The sequence below is a fragment of the Lethenteron reissneri genome, chromosome 22 (assembly GCF_015708825.2).
Source record: "Lethenteron reissneri isolate LAM-NWPU_2019-01 chromosome 22, ASM1570882v1, whole genome shotgun sequence".
NCBI classification, from domain to species: Eukaryota; Metazoa; Chordata; class Hyperoartia; order Petromyzontiformes; family Petromyzontidae; genus Lethenteron; species Lethenteron reissneri.
The window spans coordinates 3,731-26,742 of record NC_083800.1 but is presented as its reverse complement, the minus strand read 5'-3'; the positions used below and the strand labels follow the sequence as shown (position 1 = coordinate 26,742).

The 23,012-nt window shown below is 48.8% G+C and overlaps 1 protein-coding gene across 1 annotated transcript in view; it reads right to left on the bottom strand.

The window, feature by feature from the left end:
- LOC133345428 (programmed cell death protein 4-like) overlaps window positions 1-22,681 on the bottom strand; it is a 34,541-nt gene extending 11,860 nt beyond the window's left edge. The window contains exons 1-6 of the mRNA XM_061556154.1: window positions 22,438-22,681; window positions 22,169-22,297; window positions 12,894-13,217; window positions 11,370-11,464; window positions 10,814-10,927; window positions 4,705-4,926 (exon numbers count right to left, since the gene is read on the bottom strand). Of these exons, the coding sequence (XP_061412138.1) occupies window positions 4,705-4,926; window positions 10,814-10,927; window positions 11,370-11,464; window positions 12,894-13,217; window positions 22,169-22,220 (807 nt within the window). The 5' untranslated portion in view covers window positions 22,221-22,297; window positions 22,438-22,681. The remainder of the gene's footprint in view (window positions 1-4,704; window positions 4,927-10,813; window positions 10,928-11,369; window positions 11,465-12,893; window positions 13,218-22,168; window positions 22,298-22,437) is intronic.
- Window positions 22,682-23,012: the final 331 nt, after the last annotated feature.

The window sequence follows — 23,012 nt, the reverse complement described above, 5'->3', positions numbered from 1 at the left end:
GCAATCCTAAAAATAAAACTAACAAAAGCAGGAGTAACAGGACCTGTGTTTTTCCACTGATGGGGGAATTTACTATTTGCTGGCCCGGTGGTTTGCTAGCACCTTTGAGAAGGCGGAGGTGGTTGCCGGTGAACAGTCCTCTCAGCCACCGAGCAATTGCCGTGCGTGGGCGGCCCGTTTTTTTGTTAACGTTGTTTGCTGTGGCTTGACCTTACCGGGGGTTGAATGTGGCCACACAACAACATTGTTGCCAGTTCACGGTCGCGCTCCACCCAACATTCTCCAGGAGCCACTCTCCTGCCTGCTCTTATGTCAGGCCAAGGCATTTCGGAATCAAGAATCCACATTATAGACCCGAAAACAGAACCATTCTTGGTTCGTACAGCAGGGAGTGGATCGTCAATATCTATATGTTTATGCCGAGGTTGGCGAGCAAGCCAATGGTCAGCTTCAGGAGCAGCCTGGTGCATATCGTGGAGATTTCACACTAGCATAGGGATCCATTTATGCACAGAGGTCCATAGACTTACATAGGTACTCAAAGGCTCGCATAGAGATCCGTAGATTTAAATAGACAGTCTTATTTTGTATGGTGGGGAGTTGATCAGCAACGTTGGGTCCCGTGTTGAGGTTGGCAAGTCAGCCAGTGGGCGGCTTCAGGAGGAGTCTAGCGAATAGGCGAAACAGCCGTGCTCCGAGACGCTTCCCTACGTTACGGGTGCAACATAAGTGTTATTATTGTTGTTACATTAACAGACTCAATAAAATTTAGATGTTTCATCACCAACGTCCACCTCTATTCCCTTTGCAACAAGTGGAAAATATACTACATATATTTTGATACTGGCAAAGGAGGTCCCATGATACTACAATGCCCTTTTGAGCTAATTCATTCTCTGGGTCCACCTCCCCATGAACTTGTTTTGTGCACACAAGATAAAGATCCTCCGTATAGCTTTTAGAGACTTTTGGAAAAGTGCTGTTAGCGAGCACCTATGAAGGCCGGTACAGCACGAGGGGATTGGTGGCCAAGCACCACGCCCGGCCGCCTTTGTCTCCCCAGTGGCGATGTTTATACACAGCACCAGATACTCATTTTAGGCTGAATCGACCCAGGGGAGGCCCAGGATCGGTTCAAATAACCGTCACTGGTGTGGGCTGTGAGCGGGAATCAAACTCGTGTCGCTGGGTTCGTAACAGCGCGCGCTAACTGCAACACTACCGCACACACAAATGCAATCACATATGCCGAGATAAAGATCCCCGCACAGCCATAAAGACTGAGCGAGCACCTATAAAGGCCAGCAGTGCACGAGTAGGTTGTGGTCAGCAGCACACCCGGCCACCTTTGTCTCGCCAACAGTGCTGCTGTTTACACACCGCACCATGCAAAGGGGTCCAATGCAGGTTCAGATGACACTCGCTACTGGCATCAGGGGAGGCTATGCATTGAGTATAACAGTGGTCTAACTACTACACTCCTGCTCCCCACACGCACATAAACACGCATGCAAACACACATACATGAACAACCAAATACACACGCACATGGAGGCAACACACACAACAATTCCACACACAGACGTATAGGACACGCACACATATGCCACATTCAGAGGCCACGTGAGCAGCAGCAGGCATCAACATTCTCCGAGGTCCCATCGCTCGGGATTCTACTATCGCTCCTTTAGCGCTGACGTTGCATATTCGGCCTTCTACCATACACGGGCGAGGAGGAGCGCGGGGTGGTGGGGTGGTGGGGGGTTGAGGGGGTGGTGGGGGGTGGAGGGGGAACTGACGGCAGTTCCGTAAACATAGTGAGCCGTTAGTTATGCAACACGGCCTGCCCATCACACACTGCCTCGTGGCAGCAAACACGCAGGGCAGGCAACGGGCCAGGCACACCACATGGCTGATGCAAGCTGCACATATGCGCCGCATACATCACCACGTAGGGGCCTCGTATGCCCCCTCTTTCCCAAGAGAAAGAAAATAAATGCCCCTCCACTCTTTCTGCTGTTTTCTTTCTTTCCCCAGATGTCAACGCCCGCATGCGACACGCCAGGTGCGCCGCGGGCCCAAAGGCCCAAAACGTCAAACGGCCAGCAACATTAACAGCACTATCAAAGTTGTGAGAACTAAAAGAGTGTAAAGCATTTCTTGAATCGAGCAAGATTGTAGGAGCTTGGGAAAAGAGACGATGTGAGGGAAGTCCAAAGTTGGGTATTGCAAGGGAAGAAGAAGCAGGGGAAGCAGCCACGAAAACAGGGGCCCAGAAGTTACGCAATACACTTATTGTTGCTGTTTTTTATGCTCTTAACTTAAGCAGCCAACCTTTGAAATGGGTCCAAATTCTCACAGCGCGGGCCCTCTCTCACACTCACGAGTTGTGAAAATTAGTATTTACCCCAGGGTAACAAGCAAGTGTAAATGTCTAACTTTTTTTCTCTCCCGTGCAAACCTCCCACATTATGGTGGTCAACACACGTTCATGTAGTCCTGAGGCACAGCAAGCAGCAGGAATGTAGTCGTGCATTGATTACATTCTACATAAATCGAATCTTGTGCCTAAGAATTTGATCATTTGGAATTCACGCTAAATATATGAGAATGCCCTTTTAGAGTAACATAACACACTAGACAACCCCACAGACCCTACACATAACAACAAAAACCTCATGCACAGCCCTACAAACCCGAGACAGGACTTTTGTATCTTTGAAGCATTGCTTAACATGAGTAAACCCACCTCCCGGCCCAAGTGTGGATATTAATCATAAAAAAAGATTTCCAAAGGGCTTTCATCAACATCTATTTCCTAATTTTCCTTACAAATGTACAAAGCAACTGTCAGACCTAGCCTGTTGGCATTCAGCGTCCATCACCAAATATTTTGCCTAAACGATGAAATCCTTGGCAGAAATAACACAGATATGATGTTAATCACTTGATACATATTTCAGTTTTTTCATACAATCTTCACACTCGTAATCACTAGCAGCACTGAAGAACGTTAAGTTGATAAAAAGCGCATGAGGCAGAGGCCCACGGCTCACACCGATGTGTATCAGCAGTTGTGCGGTGCGTATTGCACAAACCACCACCGCTGACGGCAGCAGCAGTGGCACAGGTCACAAAACAAGATTTACAAATCTATATTTAGAAAAACTTTTTAAAAAGACACGCTTTTATGAAATGTACTAAAACGTCGTGATAATTTTATTTTATTATGTTTTAGTTTTATTCTTTTATTATTGCTCTTCTACGTGACTTTACCGAAAGAACCAAGAAGATGAATCCCTGCAGTCATGAAAGCTTTAAATCGAAATGTACAAAAAAGTAAAAACATTTTTTTAATGTTCAAGTACTTTGCATTACATCACGTAAAGATTCATAGCAGCCATCCAGCAGTATATCGACCCCGAAGCTTGCCATAACGTAAGGGACCGTGGGCAATTACAGCCAACGTTAGTTGACCTGGACAATTTAGACCCAAGGCGAAACATAACAGAGTGAGTTAAATAAAAGCGTGTAATAAAAAAACAAAGGCCCCACTGTCTTCTCTGGTGTCAAACATTCGCGGAACGAGAGAAAAACGGTGGAGGCACCAGCTGTGTACTCTGCAATACTCTGCCGATAAAGCTTCCAAACTTGACGAGAAACGCCATTGACAAATAACAGTGTATTTGGAATGACAAAGTATTTACAAGCCATCCGCTGTGATAAAGCATTGCCATCGCTTCCATAACGTTTCTTCAGGACAACAGGCTTTGGCAAGTCTCTGGCTATTTCTGCTGTGGTGCGATGCATAAAAAAAAGCAGGCACAGTGCCTCCCCCCACAAAAATGCAGCTACCATGGCGTAGGACGAATCACTTCTCTTTCTCCTCCTTTCCTCACACAGCTCGACTTTGGAACTCTCTCCTATCGTCTCGCCTCTCAAGTACCTTATTATAACTGTGCTCAAATCAAGAACTGTGCAAATTCTGTCTTGAAGTGTAATTATCATGCTGTTTGTTGATGGCTGCTTTGCATTAAGGAGGCCTTAATGTCTGTGCTCAGCAACTGTTGCATTCGCAAGCTCCCACCCCATCACTCCAAGGGGATCTTCCTCGCACACCCCCAGGATCTTGGGCTGGCCATGGCCAGACGTGATATCGCATAGACTCACACATACGTAAATATCCTTCATTCACATGCACACACAAGGAAACACAAGCGCACACAACGACAACCACCGTTCAACACAAAGTGGTGGTGACGTTACCTAGGCTGACAGGTCAGGGTAAAGGCCCTGGTGTTTTGGGTTAACAGAGTGAGATGACACTACCTAGCAGTGGTGGTGCACACCTGTAATCCAGCACTGCAAAGGGAAGGATTTTCTCCCAATTGTATAAACATTAATTGGCTGAAAACTACAGCGATGACTGCAGCGTTTGGGCAATTGTTGGTAGTACCGGCTCACCTGTCTGGCTGCCTTCCAGCTTGTTTGCAAGAACGAGCACGCTACATAAAACTAAACATTAAACACGACCAACATATCCACCACCACCTGTGCTCCACACTGTGCCAACACAGATGCGCACACACACACAGATCTCCCATATCGCCTCAACAGACTGTTGGGGCAAGTGCTGTTACCGAGCCCCTATGAAGGCCAGCACTGTGGCACACGAGGGGGAGGGTGGCCAGCACATGGACTCACCTGCGGGGCATCGGGTGTGTCGAGCATGAGCTCAGGGAGCTCTTTGAGGAGCCGGTTGAAGGCGCGATTCATCTCGACGGGGCTCAGCTCGCGCCCTGCCAGCTCGGCAAGCAGGCGTGACGTGAACTCGCGGTGGCTGGCGCGGCCCTCCAGCGACAGCGACACAGCCAGCACCGGCAGCTGCGGCTTGCGCGAGCCCAGGTTCAGGTCGCTGAGCAGCACCTTTTGGGAGAGGAGGGGGCGCGCACGAGGGGAGGTCAGGGGTCATCGCACTGGAAGAAAAACCACGCACACACATCAGAGATTCTGTAACACTTACAAATGTGCAGTCGTCCTCGAAAATATTTACTTAACGATAACGTTACCCTCCGAAACCGCATAGCGAGATGATGTCACGCATGATGATGCTATCACCTTGGCCGAAAAGGCTAACTAACTTAGTGCTGTTTTTTTTTAATCGCCAAGTTCTCTCCAACACTTTGATCAGTTCGGCTGGTTCTTTACATGGTAGGTCCCCAATAGCAACACAACTCTAAAATATATTTAAAATTTTGACTTAAAACTTTCGTGACTGCAGGAATTCCGTAATAAAAATAAAATTAAAATAAACACAAAAACCACGACGTTTCGATCGCAACACAAGCGATGACGACCGTTTGTGTTGCCATCGAAACGTCGTGGTTTGTGTTTATTTTATTTCTGAAAGAACCCGAATAAGTCTACATGATAGACTGCCAGTACGCTCACCAGCTTAAAAACCAGGCTACAGTCTACATGATAGACTGCCAGTACGCTCACTTTTTTATTATTACTTTTTCTATCTACATGACTTTAGCTAAAGAACCAAATAATATATTTTATTTATATTGGATCAAATTTACGAGTTATCGTGACCCCTCCCTGGGGAAGCCCTCATCTAGCCTTGGATTGATTTGAGTCAATCAATCTAAGATTCATAACGTGCTATTCTGTTGTTGTAGCAGGGCTCACGTGGGATCTGCACCCACTAGGGACAATGCCCTGCACCACGACGTAAGAACCAATCGATTCTTGAATCAAACCGCAAACCCCAACTGTGACAATTCGCCGAGAAACGCTAGGCGGCCAAATTGTAAAGTCCTAATACACAGTACAAGTAACCCTGGCTCCTACCACCTTTTCTGTTTTGATACACTATTAAATGTTCACGCATCGTTGAGCTTGTGACGCAATCAGTTTAATAATAGAATTTACAACTCAACCGAGTCGTTGGCGTCATTATTTTTTTCAGGCGCGACTCGACGCAATCCTGGTGAAGATTCTGACTTGCGCGAGTGTGTGTGTGTGGAGCTCCGTTTGCGCAGCTGCTTCTCTTTTGAATATGCTCGTGGGCATCTGCAGCAGGCATCTCAACACTCCTGCCCCCCCCTCCCACCTTTGCACGTGTTATTTTTTCAACGGTTCCTGAGCCAGGGCCCAAAGGCTGAAAATGTCAGGCGACGAGCATAAAACAGCACGGACAAAAGTCGCAATAGATAAGAGCGTAACACGTATCTTGAATTGAGCAAAGTTACTGTAATCAGAGCTTTGGGGAAGAGAGACCGCAATGGGAAAGAATTTGATAGTGGAGCAGTGCGAGTGAAGAAGCAGAAATAAAAAATCTCGGTGACCTGCAGTTTGGCGAGTAGGTGGATGAGAGGCGATGTGACCTGGAGTGTGGTATTTCAAGTGTGGACGAGACAAAAACATAATTCTGGAAGACCGAGTCCTAAAGAAAGGCGCAGGAATAACAAGGTGCTGGGGCGGGAGGGTGGTTGGCTAGGGGTAAGAACCCATCGTCCTCACGATGGAGCAACACGGGGCCGCAGTGAGGGGACCCGAGACAGGACACGCACAGATGGATGGGCAAGAGGCCGTTCATCACTGCACGCATTCCTCTACTTTTATCCGGCGGGAAAGAAACTGTTCACGAAATAGGTTTCCAGGAAAGGGGAGGTCGGGGACATATACTGGAAGGGGAGCAGGAATCTTTATAATTCAGAATTTTTTAAAATAAACTGTTTGTGAAAGTACACTCACAAATACACAACATATACAGAAACACAGTAGAGATGTCTCCTTCACGATCTGTTCCTCTGCATACATTTTCTTTACACGTCCCATCAGCCACAGCACTCGTAGTGCTCTTTGCCTGGTGAGGCAAACTGTGTGTGGCGCGTGCTTCTGGGCGCATTGAAAGACAGGGGACTGCCCAATGGGCTCTTTTTGGCTCGCCCGCAGATTAATGCCTCGCCATTTTGTGCGTCGCGAGAGATTACAGCGCGTTCACCAGCGTACAGCAGTAATGTGAGCACCACGCATGCCGATAAGATGCCTATAAATAGCCCGCCCACCGTGTTATTTACCAATGAAGGCAGGGATCCTTGCTGGAGGTAATCGTAGCAAACATGGCAGGTCTGCCACTGCCAAGGAGACTAGCGTCGGCATTGATCAGCAACAACGGCAAATGTAGCATGTGCAAACCCGCAGCGGGCTGCTGTTTAATGTAGTGCCAATTGAGACAAAAAAATCCAGTGTTCGTGACCCCCTCAAGAAAAATGCAACTCCACGCAAGTGGAAGGCTGCCTCGCACCTTAAAGTCAAGACCCCCTCCCATCAGCCATCTCTCTCTCATAGCTGAATACACACAACACAAAAGGCTGCAGTTTGGCATTGGTAAAATAACTTTGTCGCGCAAAAGACGCGCACAAGACACAAAGATCATACCACGCCACCAAATGTTACAGTCGGGTGGGTTTCTAAGAAAGGAACGAAAATACCAACCCCCGCTACGCCAAAGAAACACGAGCACTCAACAACTGCCGCTCAGCGTAATGGGGGTGGAGAGACCTTCTGTTGGGAGCACAGGTCAAGCTCAAGTTTAAGGGCGCCGCTCCGTGCCTGGGGCCTGGCTCAACCAGTTCGGCCATAAACGTCCACGGGGCAAGCTCACATTCGTCGCCTCACCTCAAACACTCTCTACTAACGGCCAAAGGCAGATGGGGTTCTCGCGGAACAAAAGGTCGAGCGGGCCGGCACGCCTATGCGACGAGCAGCAAGTGTATGGTGGGGTCACGTACGGGCAGGCGTGTTTATCACTCGCTGGTCTGCAGACGCAGCCCACAAGCCCATCCTAACACGAGGGCTTCCCAGCCTTCCACGGCTCACCGCCAACCAACGCCCGCCCCTCGCCTGTCTCCCCACCACCGTGCAAAGCTCACAAACACCCACAAGCTCCTCCCACCACAGCCAAACCCGCCCTACCACACCCCCCAATCCAGCCAGCCACACTCACCAACAACAACAGCACTCACAACTTGTGACATCCGTGTCGTTATACTCTCTCTCCAACGTGTATTTGCGTTGTTCCCGCATGTTATTTGGCGATGTTGCATGTTATAACATAAACCTCGAATAGCAAAACTAATACTTGTCCAGCCAGCTGCTAAAATCATGAATACCTACGTCAAAAGACGTTCGTATATGTGTTAAATGCATGCTTTGTTTTTCGTTTATTGTCCTTCCCCCGCACCCCAGAGGAACACTGTTGGCTACGTATGGTGCGAAAGACGTTTAACATACATGCATCAGTTTGTGCAGTGTGTGCTTACTGTATTGTGAACTCCTGTATATTACAGGACTGTCCATCCGTGCCACCATCTTACTCCCAACCATCGCCCCTCCCCTTCCACACCTCCCCCTCTCTTACCACCAACACAATTGCATTGTACGCATTGTAGAGTCGCGCGCGCGTTCTCTGGTCGGTTCGGCAGGTTGTCGCTCCCCCTCCCACCAGCCAGTCTCTCCATCTCCCACCAGCACCCCATTATCCCCCAACGCCCAACCCTCCACCCCAAATCCCCACCGCTAATGTGAGTACTGTATATACTCCAGGGGGCGAACGAGACTGCGTGAGGACTGCAAGGATTACTTTATAATTTAGCCGACCTGGTTTCAGCTAAATGTGAAATCCTGTAAGTGTCTGGCTACACGGGGTTTTACTATATACGCTCCATTCCACATGCTGGCGGTCCCCCCAGCATGTGGACCGAAACGTGAAGGCATCTTGCCGATCACCCGGTGAAGCCTGTAAACAATCTGAGTGCTTCGCAGCACAACCGAGAAAACCGACACACCTCTCATAAGTTCTATACAACAACAGCCGCCATTCGCCACTAAAAGGTGGTGACGTCGTAGCGGCGTACCAGACTAGGGTGCAGGCCACGTGATGTGTGGAAGGCTCACTGGCAGGTCACAGGAGAGACCCAAGTGTTATGATTGGACTGTGTAGCATACACAAGCTGCTGGGGCAAGTGCTGTTAAGTTAATGAGCACGTCAAGAGGGGTATGAAGCACAAGCAGGTCGGCTGTGGCCAGGACCACACATGGCCAACTCGGGCTCCTATTTGCCGATGTTCAATACACATTGCACCCGGTGCTAATTTAAGGCCGAGTCAACCTATTGGATGCCCAGGACAGGTTTCAGATATTCGTTACTGAAATAGGCCGTGTGGCAACTTAACTCGGGTCACTAAGTTTGTAGCGCAGTGGGCTAATCACTGTGCCACCGCTCCCCGTACACACACGCACACACATAGGGGGGCCGCACAGCCGTTGTTTTTCCCAGCGCACCTGCCCCGTGTCCCATGCACCGTGGCGCTCTCCTCTCAGGCGCAAGCCGAGCGAGTTGTACAGCCAGCGCCATCGTGTTTACCCAGCGCCAGCGTTTGTGAGCTCAAGGCCAAGGCTGGGTGCACCTTCACCAGGTTACGCAAGCACGCCACGCGTACAGCCTGCGTGCACTTAAGCCAGTAGCGTCTATCACTGTCGGGTTCTCTTTGAGATGCATGGTAGCACGGTTCATTGGGGCGACTTGCCCAAGCCTGTTTTCCTGCAAATAATGTGGCAAACGCACACACACGCGCGCACAAAGATAAAAGATCCTCCGTGTAGTCTTAACAGACTGCAAGGGCAAGTGCTGTTAGCGAGCACCTATAAAGGCTGGCACGGCACACGAGGGGTTGGGTGGCCAACACCACGCCCGGCCGCCGTTGTCTCCCTAGTAGCGATGTTAACACATCGCAAAAGGTACTCATTTGAGGCTGAGTCGACCTAGGGGAGGCCCAGGATCGGTTCAGATAATCATCACTGGTGTTGGCCGTGAGCGGGAATCGAACCCGGGACGCCAGGTTCGTAGCGCTGCGCGCTAACCGTTACACTACCGCTCGTCACACGCGCGCACACACACACAGACACACACACAATCCGCCGCGACCTACTTTGTCGTGAGGACAGCACGCCCAACTGGCAATGTGACACTCGTGGACACGCGCTGACAAGCGTGTGCACGAGAGCACATGTGCAGACCGCGTAATGGCAGAGGGGAGAATGAGGTTAAACAGCATCGACTTGATTGGTGTTCAAGGTATGCTGCTCAAGAGAACCTCTCATCATTACCAATGTGTCTACGTCAGTACAAACCGTATGTACGAGGGGGGAGAGACAAAGCCGACTGAAAACTTGTTTAAACTATTTTAGAGTTAATGAAGCAGTCCCAAATAATAATAATACAATGTACTCTTTTTAGAATAAGCAAATGCATTTTATGCATCTACACTGTTGAAAAGGTTGCACAGGTAGTGTCAAAAACATGGGTGTATTGTTTATCCAAATGCAATCCGAATTGTGCGAACAGCATAAAATTACGAGTTGAGGTGTCCATTCAGAACTCTCACAGATTAATGCAACTCCATGTGCCAGAGCGGCTCATGGAAGAGGATATCACAGAACTACTAATATATCTTCACGTCACTTCAGATTCACATGCTGCACGTTCCCACTTGCCATGTTTCAGAGATTGGATTGAAAGATAGTTGGTTCATTGACGCAACAGAATTGTCTGGTTTGGTTTGAATAGGATGGAGTTGTATAACGTGTTAGGGTTACGAACAGCGTACAAATACTTCTGAGATCTGTTCAGGCAGTCTTACTTCTATGCACATACTGGGAAGCGTACTTGACGTTTCGCGCACAAACTAATTGGTGCGGTGTTGCCGACGACCAAGCTGCTTGTGGTGGGGGCGGTGCTCACCATGACCTCGTTGGTGTCTCCGTGCTCAAAGTACTCCTGCACAATGGGGGTCACCGTCTTCTCAAAGTTGCCGTCCTCCAGCTCCGGGACCACCGTCTCGTACACGCAGTTCTCCTGCACACGCCGTACAGAGGCTCAAGACGGTTTTTCAGGAGGGTCCTGCCTGGCTCTCAGAATGTTGCTGTGTGTGATCCACAATGAGTCGTTTCAAGGTTATTTTTCAGCATTTGGATGTTTGGCCAATACCACTTTCATTGTTTTTAGCTGTTGTTGACGTTGGTGCTGGAGGGCCCCTGTTGCTTTTTCCTGGCTTTTGACACGGGGTTGCGTAACCTCCTGCTGTTGCCCATAATTCCATCCTGACTATCCAACCCAGCCTCCGTCTACACTAGCATAGGTTTTTGTAAGGAGTCTTAAGATGTGATTGCAATTAGATGCTACATAAATGCAGTGTTGTCGTTGTTATAATATCTAGCAGGCAAAGTAATGAGTTTCCTATGTGCCCCTTTAAAAAAAGCCGCTAAGCTTGAGGAGGCGCAAGCTGCTGTTAGCGCACCTGCGCGTCGTCGTAGTTCGGGTCCCGGGCATCAACGTTGATGTCGTCGTAAATTTGCCCGGGAACGCCCCAGACACCTTTGCCTCCAGCCCCACCTGCCACAACAACATCATGACACACCAACAACAACATTACAGCAATGGGAGTTTCTGTGACATGGTAGATAGATATGCAACCTCCCGGTTCCCCTCTACCGTCTTCCCTCCGGCCATTCACCGACTTGACAGTTACATCCTTTTTTTCCTCCTTTAGACCATCGCGTGTTGTATGGTTTTGTTCAATTATGTTCAAGGACTTTAGTTTCTAAATAAAGGTGGAGCCCTGAAATGATCGACCACACGACTGCTGGTGGAGGAGCCTGTGTAATAGGGAGCTCTACACAGCTGCTCTCTAGAGCAGTGGTGCGAGCAGGCAATTTCAATGCTGTATCTTTGGCTTGCTTTAAATATGGATTTAAGAGTTTATTGAGATTTCATGCTATGAACAGAGGCGGTTGGGGGGACATTTAATAAACTTATACCATTATTTCAACTGCAGTTCCGGGAGATCAAACTGGCAACCTCTGGATTTCAAGTCCATTGTACTCACCATTTAACACCAGGACAGCATCATACACGGTTCAATGCATGTATATTATTTGCATAAAAACTTACTTCGAAAATTAATAATTGCATGGCTTTGTGGAATATCACAGACCGTTTATCACATCGTTAGCGTCTTATTCCAGCATGTGTACCCACAAAACAAAGCTCCTTTTCCATGAATTCCCTGCCATCTAATCCACTGAGGTGCAGCCTCCCTTGCTAAATTGATGAGACAGCATTGGCCAATGCCCTACACCAAAGTTCTCTGCCTCACTGTTACGCAATACCTGGGGTGGTTTGTTCCACAATGACACAAAAAATGAAGCAGTGAATAAAAAACCGCAGTCCACTTCTCGCCATATCCCCCCCATTCAACGTCCGTGCGCCCTGAGCCATTTCAAATGGCTTTGCAGGGTCCAATTTTATCATGAGATTATATTATCGACCGAATCACTGAACATTCTTTCCCATTTCAAGTGGTGTAAGTGTGAGGCTGCACAACCCGTGCTGAACAATGGCACAACCTAATGAGGATCTCAATACCCCTTTACTGTGTCTTTGATTTCATAATTTCCCAGACGGACACATCATAATACCGCCACCACTTGCTCGAGTCAATCCACCAAAGGGGGAACAGGATGAGCATCGACAATGTACACAGCTGCAGCAACCCACAGGGGGCTGCTCAAAAAGAGCGGGCATAATCCACTACCCCCCATGGACAGGAAACGGCACACGGTGGGGTTTAGGTGGGGTCTAGTTCATTACCGGGAGGGTCACGTTTACACACGATGACGCCACAAACCCATTCATCACGACGACCTCAATGCGCAGCACACAGCTCCCCTAACGGATGGGACCGGTGACTCGAGGGAGGCGGGCGGGCAGTGCAAGCTGTACAACAGTGCCAGCAACAACAACAACAGCAACAACAACGCACCTTTCTTGGGTAGGCCTCGGCCCTTGTTGGAGCGCGAGCGCCGGTCGAGCAGCGGCGGAGCCTTGCCACGGGGACTGGTGGGGCTCACCGAGAGCGTGCCGGCCCCACCGGGCCCGCGCACTCCGTCGCCCCCCCGCGACTCCTCGGACAGCGACTCGCGTCCCGAGTCGCGCGACGAGCTCTTGCGAAGGCGGCGCTTCTCACGCGCGCGGATCCTCGCCTCGTGCAGAGCCTTCTCCTGCGGCGACCAGTTCCCGTTCATCTCCTCGCCAAAGTCCTCCGAGTCATCCACGTCGTCGTAGTCATAGGCATCCACAAACTCCGCTGTGCGCAGCGAGGGGTGGGAGTAGAGTCAGCAGCGGCAGCTTAGAGGTGAAGCTGAAGAGTCTGAAGAATCACACTCCGCCATTATAATTTTGTAATTATTATTTAATTTCTGTAAGAGTCATTCAGGTAAATTGCATTTTATAACGCTGAACATTGAAAACCACACCCATTTAACTATTGCTTTTCGTCTTATTTATATTGCTTGCAGGCCAAGTAACAATGTGCCTATAATTAGGATTCAATCCAAAAATAAACGACTCCTATTTGTTTCACCTGTACCATTTGCAGACTTGTAACAATTCACTTTACCGATTCGATACATGATCAGAATTCAAGGTCATAATTCGATGTAAAAATTTACTCATTTGTTTAATTTGTGTTGTACATGCAGGTCAAGTAACGGTCTGTCATGTCACTATTTTGACAAATCGTAACAATTCTGGGCCACGGTCCCATAGAAAATTATGTATTGTTGATTACATTGGCCATACATCAACATGTGGAGAGAGAAATAGGGGGTAAGGTGCAGGGACAGATTAACGTATTACTCGCCAATGTTGTTCGGCATAGCCAGTAATCAAACTCAGGCGGCTGGGATCATAACGCAGTGTGCCAAACCACTGCGCCACCGCTCCATCAGTGTTTAAAAACAGACGATGGAAAACTACAAAACACACTCTTAAATTTGATTAGTCGACTTAACTCAAGTAGATATTAAACTATGTTCAAAAGTAACTTTGAAAGATCACTTTTTGACCCCCAAAACCACCAACTACAAAGAGCAAGGGAAGATGGGATTAGTGGTTAGGGTAATGGTTCTCAATACAACGGTGGGGGGGGGGGGGGGGGGGGGGCCGCAGGCTGCGACACGGTTACAGTTCGGCCACGTTGCGTTGATAAAATACACATGAAACACATACCTCACTCACACAAAACACTGATTTCCAACATGAAAAAAATGCCTGACACCGTGGTTGAAGGGAGGTGTGGACATGTTATTTTTATGTATCGTAGCCTCCGTAACCTGGGGGGGCACGCGGAGGCAGGGAGATGCGGTGTGGGAATGAACACATGGACCTGCGCTTCGGTGCTGTCCCCTGTTCCTGGGCCAGCAGAGTCAGTTCTCCACTATACATGACACCGAGGCATCAGACCCAGGACTTTGGAAGAGCTTTAACTTTAATTGGCTCAAGAAGATCCAGCTAAGGATGTGGTGGGAGATGAGCACAGCAGATGTGACGAGAGACGGAGCAAAGAATAGAGGAACGTGGAAAGAAAATCCAAGCAGCTGACCCCGAGAAGAAGCAAAACCACTTATGATAATTTCCTCCCAAAATGAAACGGGGCATATGGCATGTTTATTTTCTATATAGGGAAGTGGTATTGACGGACATGTTGAGTTTTTTTGTTGTTTGTGCGTATGCACCACTGCCAGCGTAATATCACAAAAATGATTAGGTCAGCTCAGGTGAACTTCAAACCCGATGTGAGCATGCCATCTCTTGTAGCTCTCCAGCCACATCAAGTTTTCAAGTTTCATGTATTAGGTATAGTTCTAGATTTGAAGCCTAATACAGTAAATTTAGCTGTGACGGTCCCACCTGATGACGGAGACTTGTGTTGCCTCCGAAACGTCGTGATTTATTATTTTATTAATATTATTATTTGTATTATTTATTTTTACCTACGTGACTTTACCTAAAAAACCTAAGAGTATTACGTAGAGCCTTGTGAGCCATGCGGCTCTTGAGTCGGGTGCAACTGCAACAAACTAAATACGAACGGAGAACATCTTAAAGCGACGACGTGCAACAGAAACATCCTGGATAAAGCAGCAAATCTTCCAATAAAAAACACCGCTGTGTGCAAAAATCGCAGTGCGATGCAAGTCAAACAATAACAACCATAATACAATTTAGATTACCCATATGTTTTCGAAATCAACAAAATAACGCTATAAAAACAATGTAACAACAGTAATCATGACTGACGTTTTCTACACTCTTACATCAGTATTTGATTTTGTCTACGACGATATCCAATATCATCAAATTTTCGATAACCAAGTCCAATCAATAACTCACACTCGAAGCCAAAATGTCACCGTTAATGGAAGTGGCAAAACATAATGTAGCAGCACCCTCCTGAAAAAGTGTTAATGACTCAGGTAGGATTTCCTGAGTAGACATACTACACTATTACTAACTACCATTAAGTATCTTGATTTGAAGCTTTCGTGACTGCAGGAATTCATACTCTGGTTCTTTCGGTAAAGTCACGTAGATAGAAAATAATAAGGTGACGGCCGCTTGTGTTGCGACCGAAACGTCGTGTTCTCTTTCGTTATTGTTTCTATCTACGTGACTTTACCGAAAGAACCAGAGAGTACCATTAAGTAGTTGTTGATAATTACCAATACTGCTACTTCAGCATTGCTGGGTTTCTATGGTGCATGCCAATGCTACGCCCAATATTGTTTACATCAACATTACGCAACCACACAGCGATCCTGTGCAAGTAAAACTCGTCACAACCAACCAGTGCAGGATTGGGACAATAACACCATCATTCACCGTGGAACCTCGCAATGGGAACTAATAATTCTGGTAAACACCGTGAACGGCAGGGGATACAAAGCCTGTCGACTGCTCACCCCCCTTACACGAAGCAGTGCTTTTGTGGAGGATTCCACAAGCATCAGGCTCCACACGCCTCCTCCTCCCTGTGCCTCCGCCCTTCCCTCCCCACGCAGCACGGAACCCGAACAGGCACCACACGGGCCTAGTAAACAATGGGCAAGTCTGGACTCGTGCATTCAATTTGGTGTGAGGTTTGACTGTTTTTTCAAATGTTTCCTTAGGCTAATGGGCACAAAGATTTAATCAGATGGTACAAACGAGGAAGACGGTGCAGGCAAGGTGCTGGAGATGGGAATACACACAAGAGGTGGAAGTATTAAAATACCCTCTGTACTGTTACATGATAAAATGTAACAGCACAGAGGGTCTCAACAAAAATAGTACAAATGAGACAGAGTTTAAGACAAACGGCGAAGACTAATTATACAGCACACGACGGTAGATTGCCAAAAAAAACAAAAGTACAATCCACGTAAGACAGTACAAAATAATTCAAAGAATCGATTCAGGAATCCAATCTAGTTTGAGTTCAGGAATCGATCCTTATTAGACTCGTGAGCGGGCTGGTAAACATCGCTCAGAGCCCATCCTCCTATTGGTGCAGCCGGCGTCGTGCGCACCCCCGCTCCCCCACCCACGTCAGCCCATTTGCCAGCTACTCAGAACTGTTACGCTCAAACCAATCCCTGTTATCTCGAGCGACAGGGGGCTCCTGCAGGGCCCAGTGATCTCAAGTTCTTTGCGTGGCGGGGGCCATGGGCAGCCCACAAAACCCAACAACGGCAACAGAGAGACGTCTCGACACGTCCAACAATCACCATCGCAGGCAAATTCTTATCCAACACGAAACGGCCTCTGCCGTGTCGCGACCAGCACGGTGCACAAACACACGCCACAGTACTACGTTTAGTTATCGAGTTGCAAGTGGAATGAATAATGCACATCTTTGACAGATCAATAGCATGATAATGCACCATTCATTGTATCAATAATCGAGCATGATGAACATATTTCGATACATCAGCAGCGGCACGTGTCCATGAAGAGCTGTATTGGACATCAACTGCTGCCTGGGGGCTAATCCCCATTCCATGAGGATCGTGGGGGTTAAGGTGGCTATACTTCACCACCCTGGTCAGCATGGGTTGAAAGCAGGAAGCAGAGACACGAGAGCATAGAAGTACTGTACAGCGCAACAATGCATCTGGTTGCTGACATTTAGTCCTGCAGCAACAGCAGCCCGTGGCGGCATGTGTTTGATGAAAGGTCGCTGCTCAGGTGAACGCTGCGCAGGCTCGAACCTGCTTAGCTGTCGAGATCCAAACCGCTCAGGTGCATTCTGTGTTTCACGTTTATGCAAGTGACCTGGCGTAGCAGTAGTATATGATAATAAATACATCTCTAAATGCATCAATCTTACAATTATGATGACGATTACAGTGACAAAGACGAACATCTTTCAACGAAACAATCAGCGTGTGGTAAGAATTTACGTGAAAAAAGCCGTCTGTCAGCTACCGTCCCAGGCAAGATCACCCCCCATCTCGAGGCCAAGGTTATGCACCTTACAAACACACCAACTCGAGTTTCTGAGAGGAGGGGATTTGTACAGCTATTTTATTGTCATTTGCTAGAAGTTCTGCTTTTGGTTCCAGGGCTATAAGCAGAACGAAAAACATGGTTTGTTATCTTGATCGAGATACGGTGAAGCGGTGTTAGGTCAATATGATTTAAGTAGTAAAATCTGCACGTATAGAACCATATTTAAAACTGTCCTTGCTCAGGGTGGTATTAACAAAATGTTTGTAAATAGGGCAAAGTAATCACCGTGCTCGTTAGAAGCCAGCAGCAGCTCACGCACAGCGACTCGAACCGGATCCAACTGACTGTGCGTGCGTGTGTGTTCGTGTGTGTTCGTGCTTGCGTAGATATAAACACGTGGAGGGCACAAAGGGACAGACTGGGTTGGATTTAGCGGATAGAAGGGGATGGCGGTTTGTGTTAGGGATATCTGGTTAGGGTTGGGGATAGTTTCTGGACAAGGTTATGGAGTTAGGGGGTTAGGTTAGAGATTCGGTAAGGAATCGGGTTAAGGGACGAGGTTAGAGAGTTAGGGGATGGAGTTATAAACATATTTAGGGGGTTAAGTATTAGGCGAGGGGGTTACAGGATATTATGGGTGTAGTAGGGGATCGGATTAGCGGTGGGGTGAGGCTCTGGGCGACTGATTTAGTGCAACGCTATTTGTGCACGACCGCCCGCCAGCGTTGGCGGGACCGCCGCGGTGCGCAGACGCTGGCGAGAGATCCACTCGTACACCGATTGGTGCCCCGGTGTCCTCCTACCCACACCAAGCAAACACTGCTGCCTCGCGCGGTCCAGCAGCACCCCCAGTTTACCCTGCTCCTCAATAGGCGCCCGAAGGCTGGGGCCGTCCTGCCTAGTAAGTAAATACGTGTCATTGTCAGCAGGCCCCGCGCGCTCCGGCACGCTGGGCCCCCCATGCCTACGCAGCTCACCCCCCTCCACCCCTCCACCACACCGAGGGGCGGGCGAGTGACGTCTCCCGTAAACAACTGGGCCGCGAGGGGGCAGCCAGGCCTTGCGTCAGGCTCGGCCCCTTTGTTGTTGTTGTTTTGCACACACACACGCGCGCACACAGACACGCGTCCCCTCCACCCCCTCGGACTCGCAGGCTGGTTACCCCCGGGGGGGCTTGCTGCCTCCTGCGACGGGGCGAGCGCTCGCAGACATCCAAGGTTGCGAGGTCAAATCCTGAGATTGGACTCAGCCCATCATCCTTTCCTTCGGGGTCGATAGAATAGTACCACTTTGTTCGGACGTGAACAGTGGGTTGTCCTGTGCATAGACTCGCCCTCACCCATAAAAATCGGGCATTTCCACCAGGGCTATGAATAGGGCTAGGGATAGGAAATGAGCACGACCTCGATTACGATTTGAGCAGGAACTCGCTTGAAATGTAAACTGACGAGTTAGTTTCCACACATCCTGGCCAAGCCGATCCCACTGAGTTCCAGAACCGGGCTGAAATGTTGCACTCAAATACAGCCTGACGACGGGAGCAGGTTGAGACGTTACACGTCTGTACAGCATAACAAGGGAGAGAGACCTCGGTGAACCGGTCCGAGCAACCCACACAGGCGAAGCGACTCAAATACACAGCAGCTAACACACACACACACGCAGGCAACACATGTAAAAGCGTGCAAACGTTTCACAAACACGAAATCGTAGCACAAGTTCGGACGAAGCGGGCCGTGATGACACCAAAGTGCGCACATCGCGAGCCGCGGTGACGGCTCAAGCCGCATTCAGCTCACCCCCAATCCTGAAGCACTCGCTTAAAATGTTAAATTGCCTTCGAAAGTTATACCCAACTAATCCTCGTGTAGTTTTAATGCATCTTAAAACAAAGATTTGCGCTAAAATGCGTATTAAGAGAATACTGTGCATACGGTACTTTTCCATTGTTAACGATTTTTAATCGATTAATATCAAGGGGGTTTTCTTTCCCCACTTGCAAAGGGGGTCACGGCGTTAAGCAACGTCGAATTCACAGCAGATACTTGTTCTAATATTGTATTGTCGTTCAGCTGCATTGTATCGCCGTGTCTAATTGTGCTACGAGTTGGTATCGTGCTGACGCAGTGCTACCGGGCGTCTCGCTGCTGCTGCTGTTGCTGCATTGTAACTCTAATCTCATCTGGTTACCGAGTGAGTTGTCGTGTTCCTGCAGCAGTGTTCTGTGTCTGCCGTTGTCCCACTGCGTCGTCGTCCCGTAACCGCGTCAGTGCTACCGCTTATCGCCCCGCAGTTGTCGAGGCTGTTGCGTGCCTGCTATGTCACAGGGCTGCTATCGTGCCGAGCTCAGACGCACTGTGTTACACCCCCGTCGTGTCCACGTCGTGTCCACGTTGTCAGCTCGTATGCTGTGGCATGACATCACTGCGTCGCAACAGAGTCCCATTGTGTCCGTGCGTCTCCCCCGTACCGTCCTCTTGAGGCGCTTGCCTGTTGTATGTTACTGTACACTCGTGTGTGGTTCGGGGTTGTGGTGGTTTGCGTTGTGTCGATTGTTGTGCCGTGCTGCGCTGGGTGGTGTTTATTGTGCAGTGCTGCGCAGTGTTGTTTATTGTGCAGTGCTGCGTAGTGTTGTTTATGTGCAGTGCTGCGTAGTGTTGTTTATTGTGCCGTGCTGCGCAGTGTTGTTTATTGTGCAGTGCTGCGCAGTGTTGTTTATTGCGCAGTGCTGCGTAGTGTTGTTTATTGTGCAGTGCTGCAGTGTTGGTTATTGTGCAATGCTGCGCAGTGTTGTTTATTGTGCAGTGCTGCGTAGTGTTGTTTATTGTGCAGTGCTGCGTAGTGTTGTTTATTGTGCAGTGCTGCGTAGTGTTGTTTATTGTGCAGTGCTGCGTAGTGTTGTTTATTGTGCGGTGCTGCGTAGTGTTGTTTATTGTGCAGTGCTGCGTAGTGTTGTTTATTGTGCAGTGCTGCGTAGTGTTGTTTATGTGCAGTGCTGCGTAGTGTTGTTTATGTGCAGTGCTGCGTAGTGTTGTTTATTGTGCAGTGCTGCCTAGTGTTGTTTATTGTGCCGTGCTGCGTCGTGTTGTTTATTGTGCAGTGCTGCGTGTGTTGTTTATTGTGCAGTGCTGCGTAGTGTTGTTTATTGTGCAGTGCTGCGTGTGTTGTTTATTTTGCAGTGCTGCGTAGTGTTGTTTATTGTGTAGTGCTGCGTAGTGTTGTTTATGTGCAGTGCTGCGTAGTGTTGTTTATTTGTGCAGTGCTGCGTAGTGTTGTTTATTGTGCGTGCTGCGTAGTGTTGTTATTGTGCAGTGCTGCGTAGTGTTGTTTATGTGCAGTGCGGCGTAGTGTTTGTTTATTGTGCAGTGCTGCGTAGTGTTGTTTATGTGCAGTGCTGTGGAATGGCGTGGCGTTATGTAGACGCTATTGTGTTGTTTACTGTGGAGAGTGTAGTGTTGCGTATATGGTGCAGTGTCGTGTTGTGTTGTGTTGCTGTGTGCGTGCTGTCGTGTTGTTGTGTGCGTGCTGTAGTGTTATTGTGTGTGTATGCTGTAGTGTTGCGTATATGGTGCAGTGTCGTGTTGCTGTAGTGTTGCTGTGTGTGTGCTGTAGTGTTGTGTGTGTATGCTGTAGTGTTGCGTATATGGTGCAGTGTCGTGTTGCTGTAGTGTTGTGTGTGTGTGCTGTAGTGTTGCTGTGTGTGTGCTGTAGTGTTGCTGTGTGTGTATGCTGTAGTGTTGCGTATATGGTGCAGTGTCGTGTTGCTGTAGTGTTGTGTGTGTGTGCTGTAGTGTTGCTGTGTGTGTGCTGTAGTGTTATTGTGTGTGTATGCTGTAGTGTTGCGTATATGGTGCAGTGTCTGTTGCTGTAGTGTTTGTGTGTGTGTGCTGTAGTGTTGCTGTGTGTGTGCTGTAGTGTTGCTGTGTGGTGTGCTGTAGTGTTGTTGTGTGTGTGCTGTAGTTTGTTGTGTGTGTGCTGTAGTGTGTGTGTCGTGTGTGCTGTAGTGTTGTTGTGTTGTGCTGTAGTGTTGTTGTGTGTGTGCTGTAGGTGTTGTGTGTGGTGTTGTGTGTGTGTGCTTTAGTGTTGTGTTGCTGTAGTGTTGTGTGTGCTGTATGTGCTGTAGTGTTGTTGTGTGCATGGTGAAGTGTTTTGTTACGCAGTGTTGAGGATGTGTGCGCTGTTGTTTACGTCACCGCCACTGCTCGGTGTGTACGCTATTGTTGTTGTTGTTCAGCCTGTGTGTGACTTGTGTACTGCACTCGCTCAGTCTATCCCTGCTCGACTGTGGCGGCGGTCTCGCTTCGCGCACAAATCACTCCCCGGTCGTCTCCCGGAGCGAGCGCGTCCGCGGGCAAGCTCACTCGAGCGTTGTTACTTTGTTGTGCTTTTGGAATTGTGTTATTACGCCACTTGGCGTGTTACTGTTGTGTACACAATGCAGCATGGCAGTGGCGTTATGTTACACAAGTACGTTGTTGTTGTGTTAATGTATTGTTGTGTTTTTATGCATAAATCAGCAGCCCATCTTCCGGGGCGAGTGTAACAAAGCCGTGTCGCCATGTCGTTCCACCGTGGTGTGTGTCACATCTTGTGTCGCTTTATGTCGACTGCTTTGCGTGTTAATCACCCTCGGGCTCTCCCTCTATGATGATGCACTACGCGTCCGTGTTGCTCATTCTCGCGTCGCTCGTTGTGTATGACACTTTGTGTGGTTGTGGTTGTTGTTGTTGTGGTTGTGTTGTTGTTGTTGTTGTGTTTGACCCCCACCTCCCGGGGCGAGTCTGCCCGCGGGCCGGGCCTCCAGGGTCTCGGCGGCCATGGCTCGGCTCGGCTCGGCAGTGGCGATGCCCCTCGCGCCGCACCACGACCAGGGAGACAGAGACGGAGACGAAGTCTCTGGAAAGCAAAGCCACAGCACCAGCACCACCACCACCATCAACAACACCACCACCATCAACAACAACACGACTTCTCCACGGCCCCACGCAACTAATTGTAATTGCATAAATTGCCCAAAGATTTCCTCAGTAACTTACAGTGGCGAGCGCCTCTTTTTTTTCCCTATTCAATCGCCTCGGAACAATAACAGCAGCAGCAGCAGAAGAGGTGATGTTGATAATACAAATAATTACTTTAAAAAAAACGTTCGAGATTTCGAATCTACAACGATTCGGTTGCAATTAATGACAGCGTGAAGCGAAAAAAAGTGTGCGTTTGATGTTTGTTATGTTGTGTTTTGTTAGTTTAATGTTGGTTGTGAGGTAAGTAACTACAACTAAGCAGGACCAGGGACTGTGTGGAGAGGACGCGGGGGGCGCCTTTTATATAGCGGGGGTGAGGGGGCGGGGCGTGGTGAGGGGCGGGGCGGGGGCGAGGGGGCGGGGGCGAGGGGGCGGGGCGTGGGTGACACGTGGGCCCCGCCCCCCTCGCGTCACAGTTACCGGGCAGAGGGATGCCAAACGATCGTAGATCGATCCAATTGCAACGATTCCACCAATGGATCGATGTAGAAGTTTACCATTGTTTTGTACATAAACATTTATGGCGCTGTATTTAATGTACTTTGGAATCAGCAGCCACAGGGTCAATCCATTGCTGGATGAAGCCACCA